The sequence below is a fragment of the Cadophora gregata genome (assembly GCF_030347475.1).
Source record: "Cadophora gregata isolate MNR1 chromosome Unknown scaffold_5, whole genome shotgun sequence".
Classification (NCBI taxonomy): domain Eukaryota; kingdom Fungi; phylum Ascomycota; class Leotiomycetes; order Helotiales; family Ploettnerulaceae; genus Cadophora; species Cadophora gregata.
Genome location: NW_026695928.1, coordinates 667,340 through 685,419, shown reverse-complemented (window position 1 = coordinate 685,419; position 18,080 = coordinate 667,340). Strand labels below are relative to the sequence as shown.

The window sequence follows — 18,080 nt, the reverse complement described above, 5'->3', positions numbered from 1 at the left end:
AGGTTTACTCCTAAATAACTTATATATTAGTTTAAGATAAGAAAAACCGTAACCCTTACTCGCCTTCTAACGCCTCCCTCTAAGCTCGTTAAGAATAATCCTACTTCTTAGTTCCCTGCCTTCGAACTTAACGCTTACCTAGTATCCTTCTTCGAGGGCCCGGCCCCTAACCTTAGGTTCCTTTTCTTCTAAGTAAACCTAGATTTCTTTAATAGAATCCCTATAGAAGCTTAAGGTAGTAGAAGTTAGATTTAGGTTTCTAAGTGTTTTCTAATTATAAGTACCTTTTCTATTTAATTAGATATTTTAGTTTACTATAGAAATACTAATAGTTAAGAATAGCTTTTACCTTATATTTAGTGTTTAGATTAATCGGTTATATTTTAGTAATAGAAGCTAGTAGTGCTCCTAGCGGTACTAGTTCGAGAAGAGATATATGGAATACTAAGTAGATGTTTATTATCTTTAGCAGAGCTAGTTAATAATTAACTAGTCCCTTGACTTTAGTAATCCTAAATAGTCCTAGCTTCTTATAATCTAATTTATAACTTAGTCGCTTAGTTATAATATTCCTTCTAAGTAAGTAAACTTTATCCCTCTCCTTAAGCGTTAGTCCTATACTACGCTTTCTATTATAGTAGATTATAGATCTCTATATAATAAAAAGAATATCAGCTAATAATTCTTTATAGAGCTACTTAAGCCTATCTACCTATAGTATAGCTTCCTGCGCAGTCCCTTAACTAGTTATTAGTAGATTATATACTATGGGATTATACCTATAATTTATATAGAACAGCGATACTCTAATAGTCTCTTAATCCGCGCTATTATATATAAACTAAGTAAGTAGGAGCAGTTATACTTAGTCGTCTTACTTATAGTTTATATAACACTAAAGATAAGTCTCTATTATCTAGTTGATTTATTCTATCTATATATTAGTCTAGGGATAAAATATAGTTAATATTTTCTATTTTATCTCTAAGAGCGTGATAAGAGTTTTCTAGAACTTTAAGGTAAAGAGCTTATCTTTATCTAAGATAATCTTATCTAGTATTCCGTGGCTTATAAAGATTATTCTAAGAAATACCTACGCTATTATAAGCGTGTCCTATGTTCTAAGTACTAGTACTATATATATATACTTCGTGAACCTATCTATTATTATATAGATTGAATTATATATGATTCCTATGATTAGGTCTTTTAAGAGTAGTAGCTCGACTACGAAATCTAAAGTAATTAATTTCTATAGGTAAGGTGGTATTATTAGTGACTTTATAAGTCTATACGGAGTATAGTATATAGCCTTATTCCGGATATATATATCATATGATATTACTATATCTTTAACTACTTTCCTTATACCTGGGAAGTAGTATTCCCTAGATAGCTTAGATAGTATCTTAGTTACCCCCTGGTATCTATAAGCGGGCAGCTTATACTAGTACGTAACGAATTTCATCCTGTCCCTAGTAGGTATATAGATTCATCCTTAGAATAAGAGAGTTCCTTCTAGGGAGAAGGAGAACCCTTCGCCTAGTTAGTGTCGCTATTTAGCTATAACTAGGTTATTAGCGTAGCTTTTCCAGATTTTCTCTGCGACTAGCTATCTTATCGCGGCTAGCTATCAGCTATTAATAACTAATGAATCGCTATCTTTTCGTAGTATAGTATAAGATTTATAGGTTTTATTTATAAGGTACTCTAGTTTCCGGCTTAGAGCGTTAGCTCGAGTATTTTCTATTCCCTTAATATAAGAAATTCGAAGCTTAACGGTAGAGAGTATTTCGTACTAATAAACCTGTTGTTAGTTCAGTTCCTTAGTAGTTATAAAGTAAATAAGATTCTTATAGTCCGTTAGGATCTATACCTTATAAGCGGCGCCTTTAAGGTAGACCTTCTATTCGTATACTATATCTATAATTACTAGTAACTCCTTGTTATATATATTATAATTAAATTCTGCTAGTGATAGTTTCCGCGAATAATAAGCGATTAGTTACTATCTTCTGTCCTCGCTCAGCTAGCTAAGTATAGCTCTAATAGTATAGTCTAAAGAATCTATTTCTATATATATTTCTTTATTAGGAGTAAAGGAAGTGAGTACTAGTTCCGCGATAAAAGCCGCTTTAAGTGCCTTAAACGCTTTTTATACGCTATCAGACTAGTGGAATTCCTTGTTCTTATAAGTTAACTCCGTGAGTAGCCTAGCGATTTTCAAGTAGTCTTTAATAAACCGCCTATAGAAGTTAGTAAACCCGAGGAAGGATTATACTTCTTTAATATTCATAGGCTCTATTTACTTAATAATTGCTTTAATCTTTTTAGGATCTATAGCTAATCCTGCAGTAGTAACTATATAGCTTAGAAAGATAACCTCGTTTACGTGGAAGTTATACTTCTCTAGTTTAAGTAATAAGTAAGCGTCCTCTAGCCTCTAGAGAATAGCTGTGATATCCTTCATATGTTATTCCTCTGATTTAAAGTAGACTAGTATATTATCTAAATAGCATATATATATTATATCTAAGTAAGGCCGTAAAACGTTATTAATTAGACACTGGAATATAGCTAGTATATTAGTTAAGCTAAAGGGCATGACTATATACTTATAGTAACTGAAACAAGTGCGAAATACTGTTTTTTCTTCTTTACTCTTAGCTATCCTAACAAGGTTATACGCTCCTCGTAAGTTAAGCTAAGTGAAAATCTTAGCCCTAACGAGTCTATCTCGCAGTTCTTTAGCTAATAATAGTATATAACGATCCTTCTTTATAGTATTATTCAATTAATAGTAGTCGATATATATTCGTTATCCTCTATCTTTCTTCTCTATAAATAAGATATTACTCTCCTATAGAGATTTAGACTCTCAGATAAATCCCTTCGCTAGGTTTTTATTAATATATTACTTAATCGTTATTAAGTCTATCACGGAATATTCCCTAAGTAGCTAGAATATTAGTTTAGTACCTGGTTCTAACTCGATCCGATAATTATAGTCCTAGTGTTTTAATAAGGCCTTGATACCTTATTCTTCTTTAAATAGTGCTATAAACTTCTTATATACTAATAGTATATCCTTTATTAGTAGACTTTTATCTTAGTATCCGAGCTCTTCCTTAGAAGTAGCGCTAACCTCTTAAATACTTACTACTTCTGTTCCTAATGGATAATAGTAGTCTTAGTAATAACTAAACTTAAGTTTCCTTATCTGCTAGTTAATAACAGGATTATACTTTTCTATCTATAGTAACCTTAGGATAATATTATACCTTCTAATCCTAATAATATCAAATTAGATTATTTCGAAGTATCCGGCGATACCTATATAAACTAGAGCAGTCTAGACCTCGATTAGTCTATTAAAGGCGATCTTACTATCTGCTAGTACTAGATAGTATCTCTTATCCTTTACTTCAGTTAATAGGTAGTGCTCAAGTATAATAGTAAGAGATATAAAGTTCCCTTGTGCCCTAGAGTCTACTATTACCTGAAGTTTAACTCCCTTAATTTTAACCTCCAATATAAGATATTTATCTCTAATAGCGGTAAGTTACTACACATAGAAATATTCCTAATATACACTATAGTCGAGGATACTCTCCTATACCCTTCGATTACTATAGCTTAGGCTGACCTTATATATAAGTCCTATTCTAAGTTCAGTATATATTACTAGGTTATATATCTTATAGTAGTACCGGCTATTATTATTAATATAGACTTATATCCTATTATATCAGTTCTTAGCTATGATTTCCTATTTCTCGCCTACCTCTAGTAGCGCGCTAGTGTTAAGAATAATAGTATTCTGGAGTAGTAAGTGCTATATAAAGGTCGTTAGTCCTTCCTAGCTACTAGCTATTCTCTATCTAATACGCTTATAGTCCCGGTAGACTACTTTATACCTTACCTCCTACAGCGGACCCCCTAAGCTAATAAGGCTTAGTTCTTAATAAGTAACCCCGGTAGCTATATTAATCTAGTAGCGAGTATTATAGCTAACTTAATATAGGCTCTCTTCTCTTTAGGTAACTTCCTAAGTTTCGCTTACTCTTAGTCCTAAGAGTTCCGGTTAAGGTAGCTTTAGTTCTAGAGTCTAATCAGGTTCCTAGGCCTCTTCCTTATTATCACTTAGTATTAGCTTTATATTGTTATCTAGTTTAGAGCTATTATTGTCTTAATATATATAGTCCTTAGGGGGTATACTAATAATAGTTTACTTAAGCTGATCTATAACGCTCGCGGAATCTTACTTACTATTATTAGAATCGCTTAACTAGGTATAGATATGATTCTCCTTAAGCTTATCTATAGTTATATATTAATATATTATAGCGAGTTATTATATTAGTTTATTATAAGAGCTATATCTTATTATATTAGTATATTTCTTATCTGTTCACAACTTCTTTTATTAATAGGAGCTAGCTATATAACTAGGGAGGCTATACTTAAAGTATAGCTTCTTTTCTTATCGCTCGCTTATAACTTTCTTAGATAGCCTATTATTACGCGGCTTTCCTTAATAACTTAGCTTCCGGAATATCGTATTAAGTTCTATTTCCCGAAGGTAGAATAGTTTCTTATTATTACCTCCTCTTCCTTAGTATATATATATTCCGGAGCGGTATTAGCCTTTTTTCTTAAGTGCCCTCTTATAATTTCAGTTATTAATCTTAATAGCTATCTTAATAAGTTCTTATAAGTTAGTAAGCGCGTCCGATCTTACTATCTTATCTTTTACTCTATCTTTTAACCCCTTATAGTATTATACCCGAAGGGCGTTATTATTCTAGCTAGTCTGATTCGCGAATTACTAGAAAGCAGTAGTATATATAATCGCTAACCCGACCTGCTTTAAGTTCTAGATATTCTGTTTAGTAGTATAGTTCTAATTAATATCGCTAAAAACGCGGTTAATTCTATACTTAAAACCTTTAAAAGTTATAAAGATCTTCTAGGATTCCTTAGTTATAGCTATAGAGACTCTCCTATCCTTAGTTTAGTTCTAAATATAGTCTAAGAGGAAAGTCTCGATCTAGTTAAAAGTAGATCCCTGGAGAAAGGACGAAGCTTAAAGGACTTTATTAGTCTCTATAGTGAACTAATAACTATTAAAGCCTATATAAAGCTTAACCTACGTGAGATATACTCTAAGCTTAGATCAGTCTCTATTATAGAGATCTAGAGCAGCGATCTTAAGTATATTCTTTAGGTCGAAGACCTTAGTAGGAGCTAAGTAGTTATTTAATAATTCTTTAACAGAGGATATATTATCTTCATGAGTTAGTACCTCTAACGAGAAAGTGCTTAAAGTATAATAGTCTAGTATTTACTTACTATAAATACAGAAGGCTATAGTTAATCTCTAATAATCGAGAGGTAAGTATATCATATAAACAGAAGATAGTTACTAAGTATTAGAATACTATTTAAAGTTAAGTATAAAGCTCTTATCTAATAGTAGACGTGCTAGTCTTATATAGAACCTTCGTTTGCCTTAGATCCCTTAGGATACTAGATCTTTAGATCCTTAGATCTGTTTTCTTATAAGAGGATCTAGGGATCTAGGGATCTATTACGTGACTTATTATCTATTATAATCTAGGTAACTATTACTACTAAAGTATAAGTGTATAGTAGTATTACTCGATTATCCTATATCCTTCCTTAGCTAGTACTACCTTATCGATAGTACCGCTCCCTTATTAGTACTAATGCCCCTATAGTACTACTAATACTTTTATTATTATATAAGTGCTAACTGAACCGTAGCGCTAAGGGGTCCGTAATAATGACGTAGAATATAATAAGAACGAATATAAGCTAGTTCGTATACTAGCTTATTGTTATTATAACGATATAATATAATATTAAGTAAAGTAAAGAGACTACCCCCCTAATAATATATAGTATAATATAAACGGCTTTAGTAATTCAGCTAAAGCTATATATAACTATTATAAAATTAATAGCGGAAGACCTCTTAGCTAATTAAAGCTCGCCTTTAACGCTCTATTATAAAATAACGATTTTACTTTTATAAGTAATAATCTTATAAGCGAATCAGAGGCCAAAGATTAGCTAGAATAGCCTATTACAGCTATAACCCTAGTCGACGATTTAACTAATATTAATAAACTAGAGCCTAGATTCCCTGCTCTATAGCTTACGCCGTAATAAGCTTTAGAAGCTAGCGAATTAGCTTCCTTATTACTAGCGTATTTACTTTACCTTACTAAGCCTATAGCTCGATTCTTTACTAAACCAGATAGCGTAGTAAACCCCTTTTATCAGGTATTTAACGAAAAGCTCTTAACGCTTGACGCTTATAAGTCGAATTATAAGCTACAAGGCTTAAAACCTAATAGAGAGCGTATTACAACCTATATACAAGCTTAGAACCGAAAACTCGTCGAAATCGCCCGTATTATAATACGAATAGAAAAAGCTTAGCGAAAGGCTAACCCTAATAAGGAACAAGCGGTCCAGGAATATCTAGTGAATATATACTATTTACAGTTATAACACTACTAGCGTCAAAAAAGTGCTTTATTTTATCTGCTTATTAGTTTAGTTTTATACCTCTTTTTACTTACTTTTAATCTCTAATATATAATAATTACTTCTATTTTATTTTTTTTAATTGTTTTATTACGCTTTTAGGCTTATAACTCGATTTTTTCAAAGGGGGGGGTGATATAAAGGTAGTAGTAACTACTTCTTTACTATACCCGATTAGGAAGAGTCTAGAGCTCGGTAAAGCTTAGTAAGACTCAGTAGAGCTCAGTTAACTCTAAAGGGGTTTACCGACAGTTACCCACTTAGTTATACGCAAAGGGAAATAGCTCTACGCTACTATAGGAGTTTACGTCAAGTTTTACGTCAAGTGTAATTAGGCCTAATCGGGAATAGCCCGGGGAATTTGTCTATATAGGCTCAAGCGCCCTCCACGGAATCGAGGGCTCCTCAGCTTGATATTCGCGCTAATAGAGAGGTTATCACCTGATCCGTGGTTATTTCGCTCACGTGCTAGCTAACGCTAAACCGTGCTATTACAAAGTAGCTATTATAGAACCTTTAATAATAAGAATATTTAAATTACTAAAAGGAATAAAAGAGTTCTAAAGGTAAAGTAATCTTATAGTCTTTATATTATAAAATATATCTCTAAAGTATTTAATAGGAAAGTAATTAGAACTATTAAAAAAGTTAATTATAGTTAACTTAAAACCTTAAGAGCTTTACTAGCTATTAAACTAGTAAAAGATAACTTAATAGATAATAATATAGCTATTATAAAAGACTTTAAGTAATACCTTAAGTATTACTAATAATTTATATACCTTAGACTTAAAAAGATTCAGAACTTATATAATATAACTATACTAAAAAAGGTAATTAAGATTCCTAAGAATCTAGATATCTATAATATATATATTATTATAAAAATAAAGAATCAGATTCTAAAAGTACTAAGTATATAGCTTATTAAAATCCTTAACTTAGTATAATTTAATATCACTAAATTATTCTTAATATTAATTAAAGAGAACTACTACTTCTTACTAATTATTAATATTTATTCTTACTAAGACTAAGTAATTCTACTAAAAACTAAAAGAAATACTTATTAAGTACTTTAAGATTAGAAAGTTAGTATTAAATTATAATCTAGTAAAAAAGTTAAGTAAGTAAGATTAGATAATATACTTAAGCTACTTAAGGCTACTAATAATTAGAGAACTAAAGATAAAGTACTAGTATAATTAATAACTATTATATTCTTATATTAGAATAGACTTATTAAATAATTAATTTAAACTATAGAATTTAATATATATATAATACTTAAAGATACTTAATTACTACTAAAACTCTAAGATAAAGCTACTAAAGCCGACTTATATATAAGAAACTAGATTATAACTAGACTTATAACTAATAGTATAAAGACTTACTTAATAAAAGCTTTTATAAGAGAAATACTATTAATTAATTATATCTATAAGTAAGGAAGTAAATACTTCTATTATATAAATAAAAAGATAATACTTATAAATAAGTAGTATAATAAACTTATTAATCTTAGTAAGATTAGAGTCTTAATAAAATATTCGGAAAATATAATAAAGTACTTCTAAGTATATTTCTTAGAATATAAATTAATAATCTTATTTAGCTAAGTAATTATTAAAGAAAGTAGCTCTAGAGAAATAGTTAACTTAAGGATTTAAAACTCTTTAGTAGAATTATAAGGAATTTTAAATATTACTTTAGATAAGAAAGCTTAAAGTAAACTAAAGATACTAAAGGAAACTAATTTAATAATTAAAGATTAGTAAATAAACTCTATAGTAGTTATTCTCTCTTTTATATTACTAGTAGATATACTAGCTTTTATAGAAGCTAATATACTAGATTATAACTTAGAACTAGAATTAGAAATAACACTAGACTAGCTACTAGTAACTAGTATAACTCTAGAAGTTAGCTTAAAAGTTAATAAGAATATAGACTTAACTCTTAATCTTAGATTATAAGCTAATATAATTATACTAAACTTTCTAAGTAAAATACTAGTAGAACTAAAAGCTAATAATAGACTTAAATTAATTATAGTTAACTTAAAGAAGAAAAAAGTATTATACTACTTTATATAATTATTATAAAAGAGAACTAGATTAGACTTAGAAGATAAAAGAAGTATAAAGAGAATTAAAGTAATAATTATATAGATTCTAGTAAAAGGAAATATATTAGATAATAAGCTATATAAACTTTATAATAAAGTAGCTTTACTTATAAAAGAGATTACTAATATTATAATTCTCTAAATATATAAGTAAGCTATTAATAGTAAGTATATAAAGTAATAGTATATTATAATATCTAAAGAAATATTATCTTTTTATATAAATAGCACTTTCTATAAAATAATTCTACTTAAGGGTATAAACCTTATCTCTTATAAATAAGTATATATAATTAAGATTATAGTAGAGAGTAAGATTAAGTAATTTAAAGCTTAACTAGTAGCTAAGGGATTTAATTAAGTGTACAAATAAGACTATAATTAAACCTTTACTTTAACTATCTAAATAAATATACTCTAGTTATTCTTAGTACTTATAGTAAAAAAAGATCTTAAATACTATTAATATAATATTAAGAATACCTTTACTAAGTTAGAACTAAAGAAAAAGATCTTCTTAAAGATCCTAGATAGTATCTTAACTAAGATTAGCTATATATAATAAGCTCTAAAAAGCTTATATAAACTAAAGTAAGTAGTAAGAGATTAGAACTATTTAATAAAAGATAAACTTATTAAATAGAGATTCTAATAAAATATAGTAGATCCTTATATATTTATATATAAAAATAAGATAATTAAGTTTCTTATATATATTAATAATATAGTTATAGTAACTAAGTTTAAGAGAGAGCTAGATTAGTTTTATAAAAGACTATTATTAAAGTTTAATACTAAGAACTTAAAGGAGATTAATAAGATTCTTAGAGCTAAAGTTACTTATAATAGAAAGTATAAGACTATTAAACTTAACTAAGAATAATACCTTATAAGCGTACTTAATAAACTCGGAATTACTTAAGAAACTATTAAGCTAAAGAGAACTTCTATTACTAGATATAAATACCTTTACTCTACTAATAATAATAATAAGCAGATTAATATTACTAGGTACTAGTATATTATTAGAAGCTTAATATATATAATAATCTTTATATAACTTAATATCGCTTTTATCCTTAGAAAACTTAGCTAATTTATAAGTAACTTAGCTAAGTATTATAGATATACCTTAAAATTACTACTTAGGTACTTAAAGTTAACTATTAAAATATAGATCTAATATAAATTAAGAGAAGAGTATAGTATTACTATACTCTACTCTAATATAGATTAAGTAAGTAATAAAGTTAATAAGAAAAGTACTTTAGAAAGTATAATTATATTCTATAGTAACTTAATATCTTAGTTAAGTAAGAAGTAATAATTAGTTATTATATTAAGTTATAAATCTAAGTATATAGTACTTATAAACTATACTAAGTATAGTTAATAGTTTACTTAAGTCTTTTATAACTTAAGTTACTTTAAGCTTATTAGAAGAAACCTAGAGCTAGTATAGATACTTAGAGATAACTAAGGAGCTATTATACTAATAAAAAACACTTACTTAAACGAATAATCTAAGTATATTAATATTATATACTACTATATCCGTGATCTTATAGAATAAGAGAAGCTAAAAGTTAACTATATCCTTATAGCTAAAATAGTTACTAATAATATAATAAAACTACTAGAATAAGTTATATTTAAATAGTTTAAAAGTTAAATAGGATTAGCTAAGGAGGTTATTAGAGTTAAGCGCGCTAAGAAAAACCTATAATCTAAGATTAAGTATTAAGAAGGACTTATAGTAGGTATAATTTACTTTAAAGGGAAGTATTAGAATATAAAAGAATTTAAGCTAGATATTATATATACTACTAAGCTAAAGATAGCTTAGTTAGAGGTACTTAACTTTTTATATACTATAACTTCTTCTATAGATAGTTCTATATAGCTCTATAGATATACTTCCTAAAAGTAAAAAACTTATAATAAAGCAGAGGAGTTAACTATAGTTAACTCTACTATTTAATATAAATAGTCTTACCTACTATTATCTAGTCTTTCTTACTTAGCCCTATAAATATATTATATAGTAGGCTATACCTTTTAATAAAGAGTCTCTTTAAGTAGCTAGAGTATCTATAAAAAAAGCTAATTAAGCTAGGAAATAAGAGGCTTTTAAATATTAAAGGTATAAAGAAGAGCCTTCGCTAAAGCTTTTAATTATTAACTAAGAGCTAGATAAAGCTCTTATATTATTTAAAGCTATATTTTATACTAAAGAAGAGTATCTAAGTCTATTATAAGCTATTTAAGAGAGTTAAAAGGACTATAATATTAATAATAATAAAGAGATAAAGTTTTACTTAAAACTTACTATAAAGCGTACTAATAAAAGCTTAAGTAATTATAATACGGAATTTACACTTAGAATAGCTATAAATATTACTAGAGGGAAATATATAAATAATATTTAAGTTAAGAATAATAATATATCTTTTAATATTTAAGTGTTATTAATTTATTTAAATATTTATTATTTATAATAGATTTTTAGTAAGAGCTATACTAAAAATAAATCCCTAATATTAATCTAGTATATAATACCTTTACTTGCTTATGACACTTACTTGCCCTAACTATACGCGAGCCCTGAGTAAAACAGGAGGTGGGCCGGCTAGTAAGTACCTTAACCTTAAACCCCCTCCCCCTCCCCCTCCCCATCCCCCCTCCGCCTGGAGCGCCAGAGGCCCTGGCCCCCTGTAGAAGTTCCGGTGGTCAAAGCTCTGTCTTCCCTGCCCGTAAGCCCGCCCACGCCCACTCCCGAACAATTGCCCCTCATATTTGGTTTATTCGGTGCACAACCGCGACCGGTCCAAACTAGAACGCTGCAAGTTCCTATTCTGAGTTTTCTGTTACAAAGCCACATCAATTGACCTTCGTTTCTGAAATACTGGTCCTGCGGCATGGCGGCCCGTCCTCCCTCTCGAGTCTCGAGTCTCGAGTCTCGCCCAAGTGGCCGCGGGAGCCCGGGTTCCCCAAAGAAGCATCGCCTGTGGACCTGTGGTGTGGTGTGGTGCGGTGAAGTGCTGTGCTGTGCCCACCTCAGCAGCTGTTGTCCAGTGATCAGCTGGGCGGCCAGGATCAGGATCTTTCATTGTCTTCAATGCCTGTAGGACGCTGGCCATGCCTGCTGTCTTACATTGGGGCTGCCTCCGGAAGCCGGAGTACAATAGGGTGCTTCTGCCTCCCGCCTCTTCCCTCATCTTGAACTTTCAAAAATGCAATGCATTCGCAGTCTGCTCAAACCAGTTACGAAACTATGACTTTTGACGTAGAAGAAGTGTTGTCGAAGCTCAGCAATGGAGAGAAGGCTTCTCTGTTGTCCGGTATGTTCTCTCGTCATCTCCCCTTCCTTTGCCCATTCACCAGTCTCTCCTCACTTACTCTTGCTCCATCATGTGGTGGTCCAGCTGCTTACTTCGTACCAGGAATTGACTTCTGGCACACTTATCCCATCCCGGAACTCAATGTGCCTTCAATTCGAGTTAGTGACGGCCCCAATGGTATCAGAGGAACGAAATGGTTTGCCGGTGTTCTAGCTGCTTGTCTGCCCTGTGGAACTGCCCTTGGAGCTACCTGGGATAGAGATCTCCTCCGGAAAGCTGGCCAATTACTCGGAGATGAATGCATTGCCAAAGGAGCCCATTGCTGGTTAGGCCCAACTATTAACATGCAGCGCTCCCCCATTGGAGGTCGGGGGTTCGAGAGTTTTGCAGAGGACGGCCACTTATCTGGCATCCTGGCCAGTGAGATGATCATGGGATGTGAGTCAACGGGCGTGATTTCCACTGTGAAACATTTCGTCTGTAATGATCAGGAACACGAGAGAAGGGCTGTTGATACGATTGTCACCCCGAGAGCTTTGAGAGAAGTTTACCTGAGACCTTTCCAGATCGTGGCTAGGGATGCGAATCCAGGAGCGATGATGACTTCGTACAACAAAGTCAACGGTGTTCATGTCTCCGAAGACCCGAAGCTGTTGGAGGATCTGGTCAGGAAGGAATGGGGCTGGAATCCTGTGATGATTAGTGATTGGTGAGTATCAACGAGTGCGTGAAGTTTGAGAATTTCAATTCGCTCCCGTGTCGCCAGTTGTGCTGACAGAAAACCCAGGTATGGTACTTACTCAGGAGCAGGGGCAATAAATGCCGGACTGGATCTCGAAATGCCGGGAATTACTAGGCACCGTGGAGCAGCGGTTGAATTCGCCCTGTCCGCTCGCTTAATCAAGCAGTCTACTCTGGACCAACGAGCTCGACGAGTCCTCCAATTTGTTGAGCGAGCAAGTCGACTGACCGTCTCACCTGTTGAAGGCGAGCGAAACACTCCTGAGGACAGAGCACTAAATCGTGAAATATGTGCTAGCAGTATCGTTCTCCTCAAAAATGAGAGAAAGACACTTCCGCTTCCGAAGAAGATGAAGAAGATTGCTCTCATCGGATCACACATGAAGAACCCTGCAATCACTGGAGGCGGCAGTGCCTCCCTGGAACCATATTATTCCGTCACTCTTTACGATGCTATCAGAGAAAAGCTTGGTCCCAATGTCGAGCTTGTATATGAAGTCGGTGCATATGCACATAAAATGCTACCACTGATCGACCGTCTCCTGTCCAACTCTGCAATCCGGTTTTTCAATCAACCTTCCAGTGTTAAGAACCGTGTGTGCGTCGGGACAGAACCTTTGCCCAAGACCTACTTCCAGCTCATGGATTACAAGAACCCCAAGTTGAACTTTGAGCTCTTCTATGCCTCTGCGGAAGCAGACTTCACCCCTGACTTGTCCGGACCCTGGGAGTTCGGCATGACAGTTTATGGAACAGCAAACTTCTATCTAGATGATGAGCTAATTATTGACGGGACTACTGTCCAGCTTCCAGGGACGGCATTTTTCAGCAGAGGAACAGCAGAGCAGTTCGCCACGAGGAATTTGATTGCTGGTAAGACCTATAAACTCCGAATCGACTTCGGCAGTGCAGCTACTTCGAAAATCCTTAATCTAGGGGTGGTCAGCTTTGGAGGAGGTGGTGCTAGAATTGGTGCTTGTCCAGTGGTTGACGTGAAAGAGGGCATCCGGAGGGCAGTAAGAGCTGCCAGTGAAGCTGATTACACAGTTTTGTGCACAGGTTTGAACGTCAGCGATCCATACCTTCGTTCATAACTCTCGCTAACAATTTCTAGGCTGATTGGGAGTGCGAAGGTTTCGACCGACCAAATATGGGCCTTCCACCAAATATTGATAACCTCATTGCCAGTGTCCTCACAGTAGCACCAGATACTATCATTGTCAATCAGTCCGGAACACCAGTTTCCATGCCTTGGGAACCACTCGCATCCTCCATCGTCCAGGCCTGGTACGGAGGAAACGAGACTGGAAATGGAATAGCTGATATTATTTTCGGAGATTTCAATCCCTGTGCTAAGTTACCGTTAAGTTGGCCAGCTGATCTCAGGGATACGCCTGCGTTCTTAAACTTCGGCAGTACTAAAGGAAGAGTATTGTATGGGGAAGATATCTATCTTGGATACAAATACTACGACAAAATTCAAAGACCACCCTTGTTTTCATTCGGGTAGGCTCCCTTGCTCGCCCCATTTATTATTGCAAACCCTGCTAACATGTCCAAGTCACGGACTTTCGTACAGCACATTCGCCCTCTCAAACCTCGAGATTTCCAAAACGCCTTCTAAAGACAGGAGAAACCCCACACCAACAGCCAAGGGTGTCTTGCGAGTCAAAAATACCGGGTTGTATGATGGCTCACAAGTTCTACAGCTCTACATATCAGCCCCCGAATCCAATACTCAACGTCCAGTTAAAGAATTGCACGGCTTCGAGAAAGTTTTCCTTCGTGCTGGTGAAGAGAAGAGAGTGGAGATCGACATTGATAGTTACGCTACGAGTTTCTGGGATGAGAGTGAAGGCAAATGGTGCAATGAGAAAGGGAATTACATTGTTAGTGTCAGCTCATGTAGTGAAGAGGGAGCAGTGAGCGTGCAGGCTATACTGAGGGTTGAAAGTACGAGATACTGGTTGGGTCTGTAATCAAGGTTCTGAAGGAGGCATTTCGGGCTTGCTGAGGGTTCGAGAACTGGGATTTGGGGGAGAGGGCTGTTCCCTACAGACATTGGAGTTCATTCAAAATAAGTGGTTCCAAATTGATATGAAATCACAACGAATCAAAAGATTAGGCGTTGCTACCTACCTAGAATGGCAGACGAATAAACATTTTTTCTCAACTGTCTGATGATTGGGATGAACTGTGATCTTTGCCATATAGAATATCCCAGCGGCAATTGAAGACTTGCCTTCGAAGCTGTAGACCGGCTATTCAAACCGTTAAACCCCCGAAATGCACTTTTGACAATCATGTCGATCTCGTATGTAAGCCGATATAGCAGGGATGATGCAACGAGCTGAGATTGCATTGCGTACTTGCATTGGTCAGACATGCTTTGCTTCATACATCAGAAATACAATATCTGACTGCTCGACCTATAGCCGGCTTCACTTACTCAATCGCAACGAAGCTTCCTCTTCCACCAACAGACGCAGATTCCACCAACACACGCAGATTAGCTCCGATTTCGGCACCAGTGATACGGTCTCACAAATGCAGCCACTGCTTCGGTGATCCGCTACTCGAAGAGTAAGTACGGAGGGCAAGTCTAGGACCCAGTGAAATTCCTCGCAGCGTTACATTCGTCCAGCCCCACGATGCAGCTGGCTGTGCTCGTGCCGAAACTTTGTTCATTGTACGTTCCATCTTTGCTAATTGTTTTGTTAAATTACCTGAGCGGTCAGCGAAGGTACTACCTATGTAGGTAATTAGGTAGTCACTGGACGTCACATGCTGGGTGGCATTTTCAGGTACACCATTCTCGCGTGGTTGTGAGGGGACGAAGGGTCCGAGGGGAGCAAGGGAAGTACCTATTGTTTGGCAGCCACGTGAGGGAGGGAAAAGAATGCGAAATAGACGGGAAGCTCATAGCAGCATAGAAGGGGTTTCGCAAGATTGATGGATAGTTGAGATTTTGGATCACGGATTTCGTATTTCAGCGATAGCCGCTGTTGAATAGTTAACCTGTTGCTGGCAACAGCTGGTGGTTGGTGTGCTTACATAATCCTCAGACAGCCTCACCAGACGAGGCTTCGAAACAACACCAGCCGGAACTAAGACTTGACCTCAACTCCGGAATCGTATTTAGAAGGGCGCTCACTTTCCTCCAAATATCTGGCATCTCGATATTCTGGGTGAATACAACTGCCAGCAAGTCCAGATGGTGTGAGCATTCGTGTTTGTTTCGACCACTTGGAGTCAACACTTCAAGCCCCGAGCTGGCTTGGATATCTGGGCATAAGCCATGTATCCATTTTCTCTGCGAGCATGGCCTTTATGGCTTGTGGTCTGGGCCGTAAAGGCAGCTCTCCCAGACTTGGAACCAGACCCATCATATGCGCGAGCATGTCCGGATTATAAGAGATACTCTACGTTCCAACAGTAAGTGCCAACAGATACCCTTAGAGCTCAAACTGATTTCTTGAAGTCGACCCTTCTCAGAAGGGCCAATGGAGCTACCCTTCCAACGGCCGTCGATACATTGCCGGACGTTTACATCCGCTTCTGTGGAGAAGGTTATTGAATATATGACAGAGAAGATGGTAGACAAGGATTTGGCACGATTGTTCGAGAACGCCTTTCCAAACACCTTGGATACGACTGTTCGATGGCATGTGGATGGGGAAGCGACACACACAGAACTCAAGACAAGAAGCTCTGTTGATGGAAAATGGGGAGGCGCACAATCTTTTGTTGTTACGGGAGACATCAATGCTGAATGGCTACGAGATTCAACAAATCAACTGCTCCAGTATCAGCCATTGGCGAAGAAGGACAAGAAGATTTTCAAATTAATATTGGGAGCGATCAATACCCAGGCGGAATATGTTATCGAGTCGCCATACTGCAACGCATTTCAGCCACCCGCACCTTCGAAATTGTCAGCTACACAAAATGGCCAAGACGATGTCGTTCATCCAGCATATGAGCCTTCTTTTGTATTCGAATGTAAGTACGAGCTAGACTCACTTGCGCATTTTCTCGCTCTAGGCAACACGTTCTACAATCATACTGGCTCCTTCGAGTTTCTCACCCCACGCTGGTATAAAGCATTGGATACACTTCTCGAGGTACTCGACCAACAATCTCAATCTACCTTCGACTCCGAGACTGGGAGATTTGAGCGCAATGCCTACACTTTCAGGCGACGGACCGACCAAGGAACTGAGACGCTCCCACTATCCGGAGTTGGAAACCCTCTGAACTATGGCACCGGCCTGATTCGCAGTGCATTCAGACCCAGTGACGACGCTACTATCCTGGGCTTTTACATTCCCGCCAACGCTCAAATGGCTGTCGAACTCAAGAAGACTGCCGATATTCTTACTGCCGCAAAGAATGTTGGCACATCGCAGTTGCTGAAGAAGCGTGCACAGAGTATTACAGATGGGATCTGGCAGCATGGAGTTGTAGCGCACAAGAACTACGGCCGAGTATTCGCTTATGAAGTCGACGGTTACGGCTCACAGATCCTAATGGATGATGCAAACGTGCCGTCGTTGCTAGCCCTGCCCATCATGGGCTTTCTCGATCGCACTGACCCAGTATATCAAAACACACGGAAAATGCTGCTCAACAAAGCAGGAAATCCGTATTATCTCGAAGGAAGAGCGTTTCAAGGTATTGGAGGTCCGCATATCGGTCTCGAACACGCCTGGCCCATGAGTTTACTCTTGCAAGCCATGACATCGGATGATGACAAGGAGATTATGGGGTGTGTGAATATGGTGCTTGCTGCTAGTGGGCTAGGACTGGTTCATGAGTCGATTAATGTGAACCAGGTTCATGATTATACCAGTAAGTATTCTGATTCCGCAACGAGAGATATGAATGCTGACCGATTCGCTCAAGGGAGTTGGTTCGCTTGTAAGTCTACGGGGAATGTATTTACTCCTCATCTCGCTAACGGAAATAGGGGCAAACAGTGTCTTTGCTCAAACCATCTTGGATCTCGCCAAGAGAAAGCCACATCTAATATTTGGCCCTGGTGCAGAACCCTACACACTGGACTAAATTATTGTGAGTGAGCTATAAGTACAAATGCGGCAGGAAATGGTTGAAGGGTAGTTTCAGTGTGCATATTTCAATTCATAAACTCGTGGCCACTTATTACCATTACAGCTTCGATCTGAAAGCTCTCGATTTCATTTCTCATATCATTGTTATACGAGTTCCAATTACTGTGGCGCGCATGCTGCCGATCAACCTTCATCTATCAGACCGACTTAAAAAAGCCG

At 35.6% G+C, this 18,080-nt stretch overlaps 2 protein-coding genes across 2 annotated transcripts; both read left to right on the top strand.

The window, feature by feature from the left end:
• Positions 1-11,945: 11,945 nt before the first annotated feature.
• On the top strand, positions 11,946-14,768 carry ONS95_011025 (uncharacterized protein; the record flags this gene model as incomplete). Its single annotated transcript, XM_058504619.1, has 5 exons — positions 11,946-12,048; positions 12,151-12,757; positions 12,836-13,856; positions 13,904-14,295; positions 14,351-14,768. The coding sequence occupies 5 exons, from the start codon at positions 11,946-11,948 to the stop codon at positions 14,766-14,768; spliced, it is 2,541 nt and encodes an 846-aa protein (XP_058359175.1).
• Positions 14,769-16,087: 1,319 nt separating this feature from the next.
• On the top strand, positions 16,088-17,856 carry ONS95_011024 (uncharacterized protein; the record flags this gene model as incomplete). Its single annotated transcript, XM_058504618.1, has 4 exons — positions 16,088-16,224; positions 16,271-17,640; positions 17,695-17,709; positions 17,759-17,856. The coding sequence occupies 4 exons, from the start codon at positions 16,088-16,090 to the stop codon at positions 17,854-17,856; spliced, it is 1,620 nt and encodes a 539-aa protein (XP_058359174.1).
• Positions 17,857-18,080: the final 224 nt, after the last annotated feature.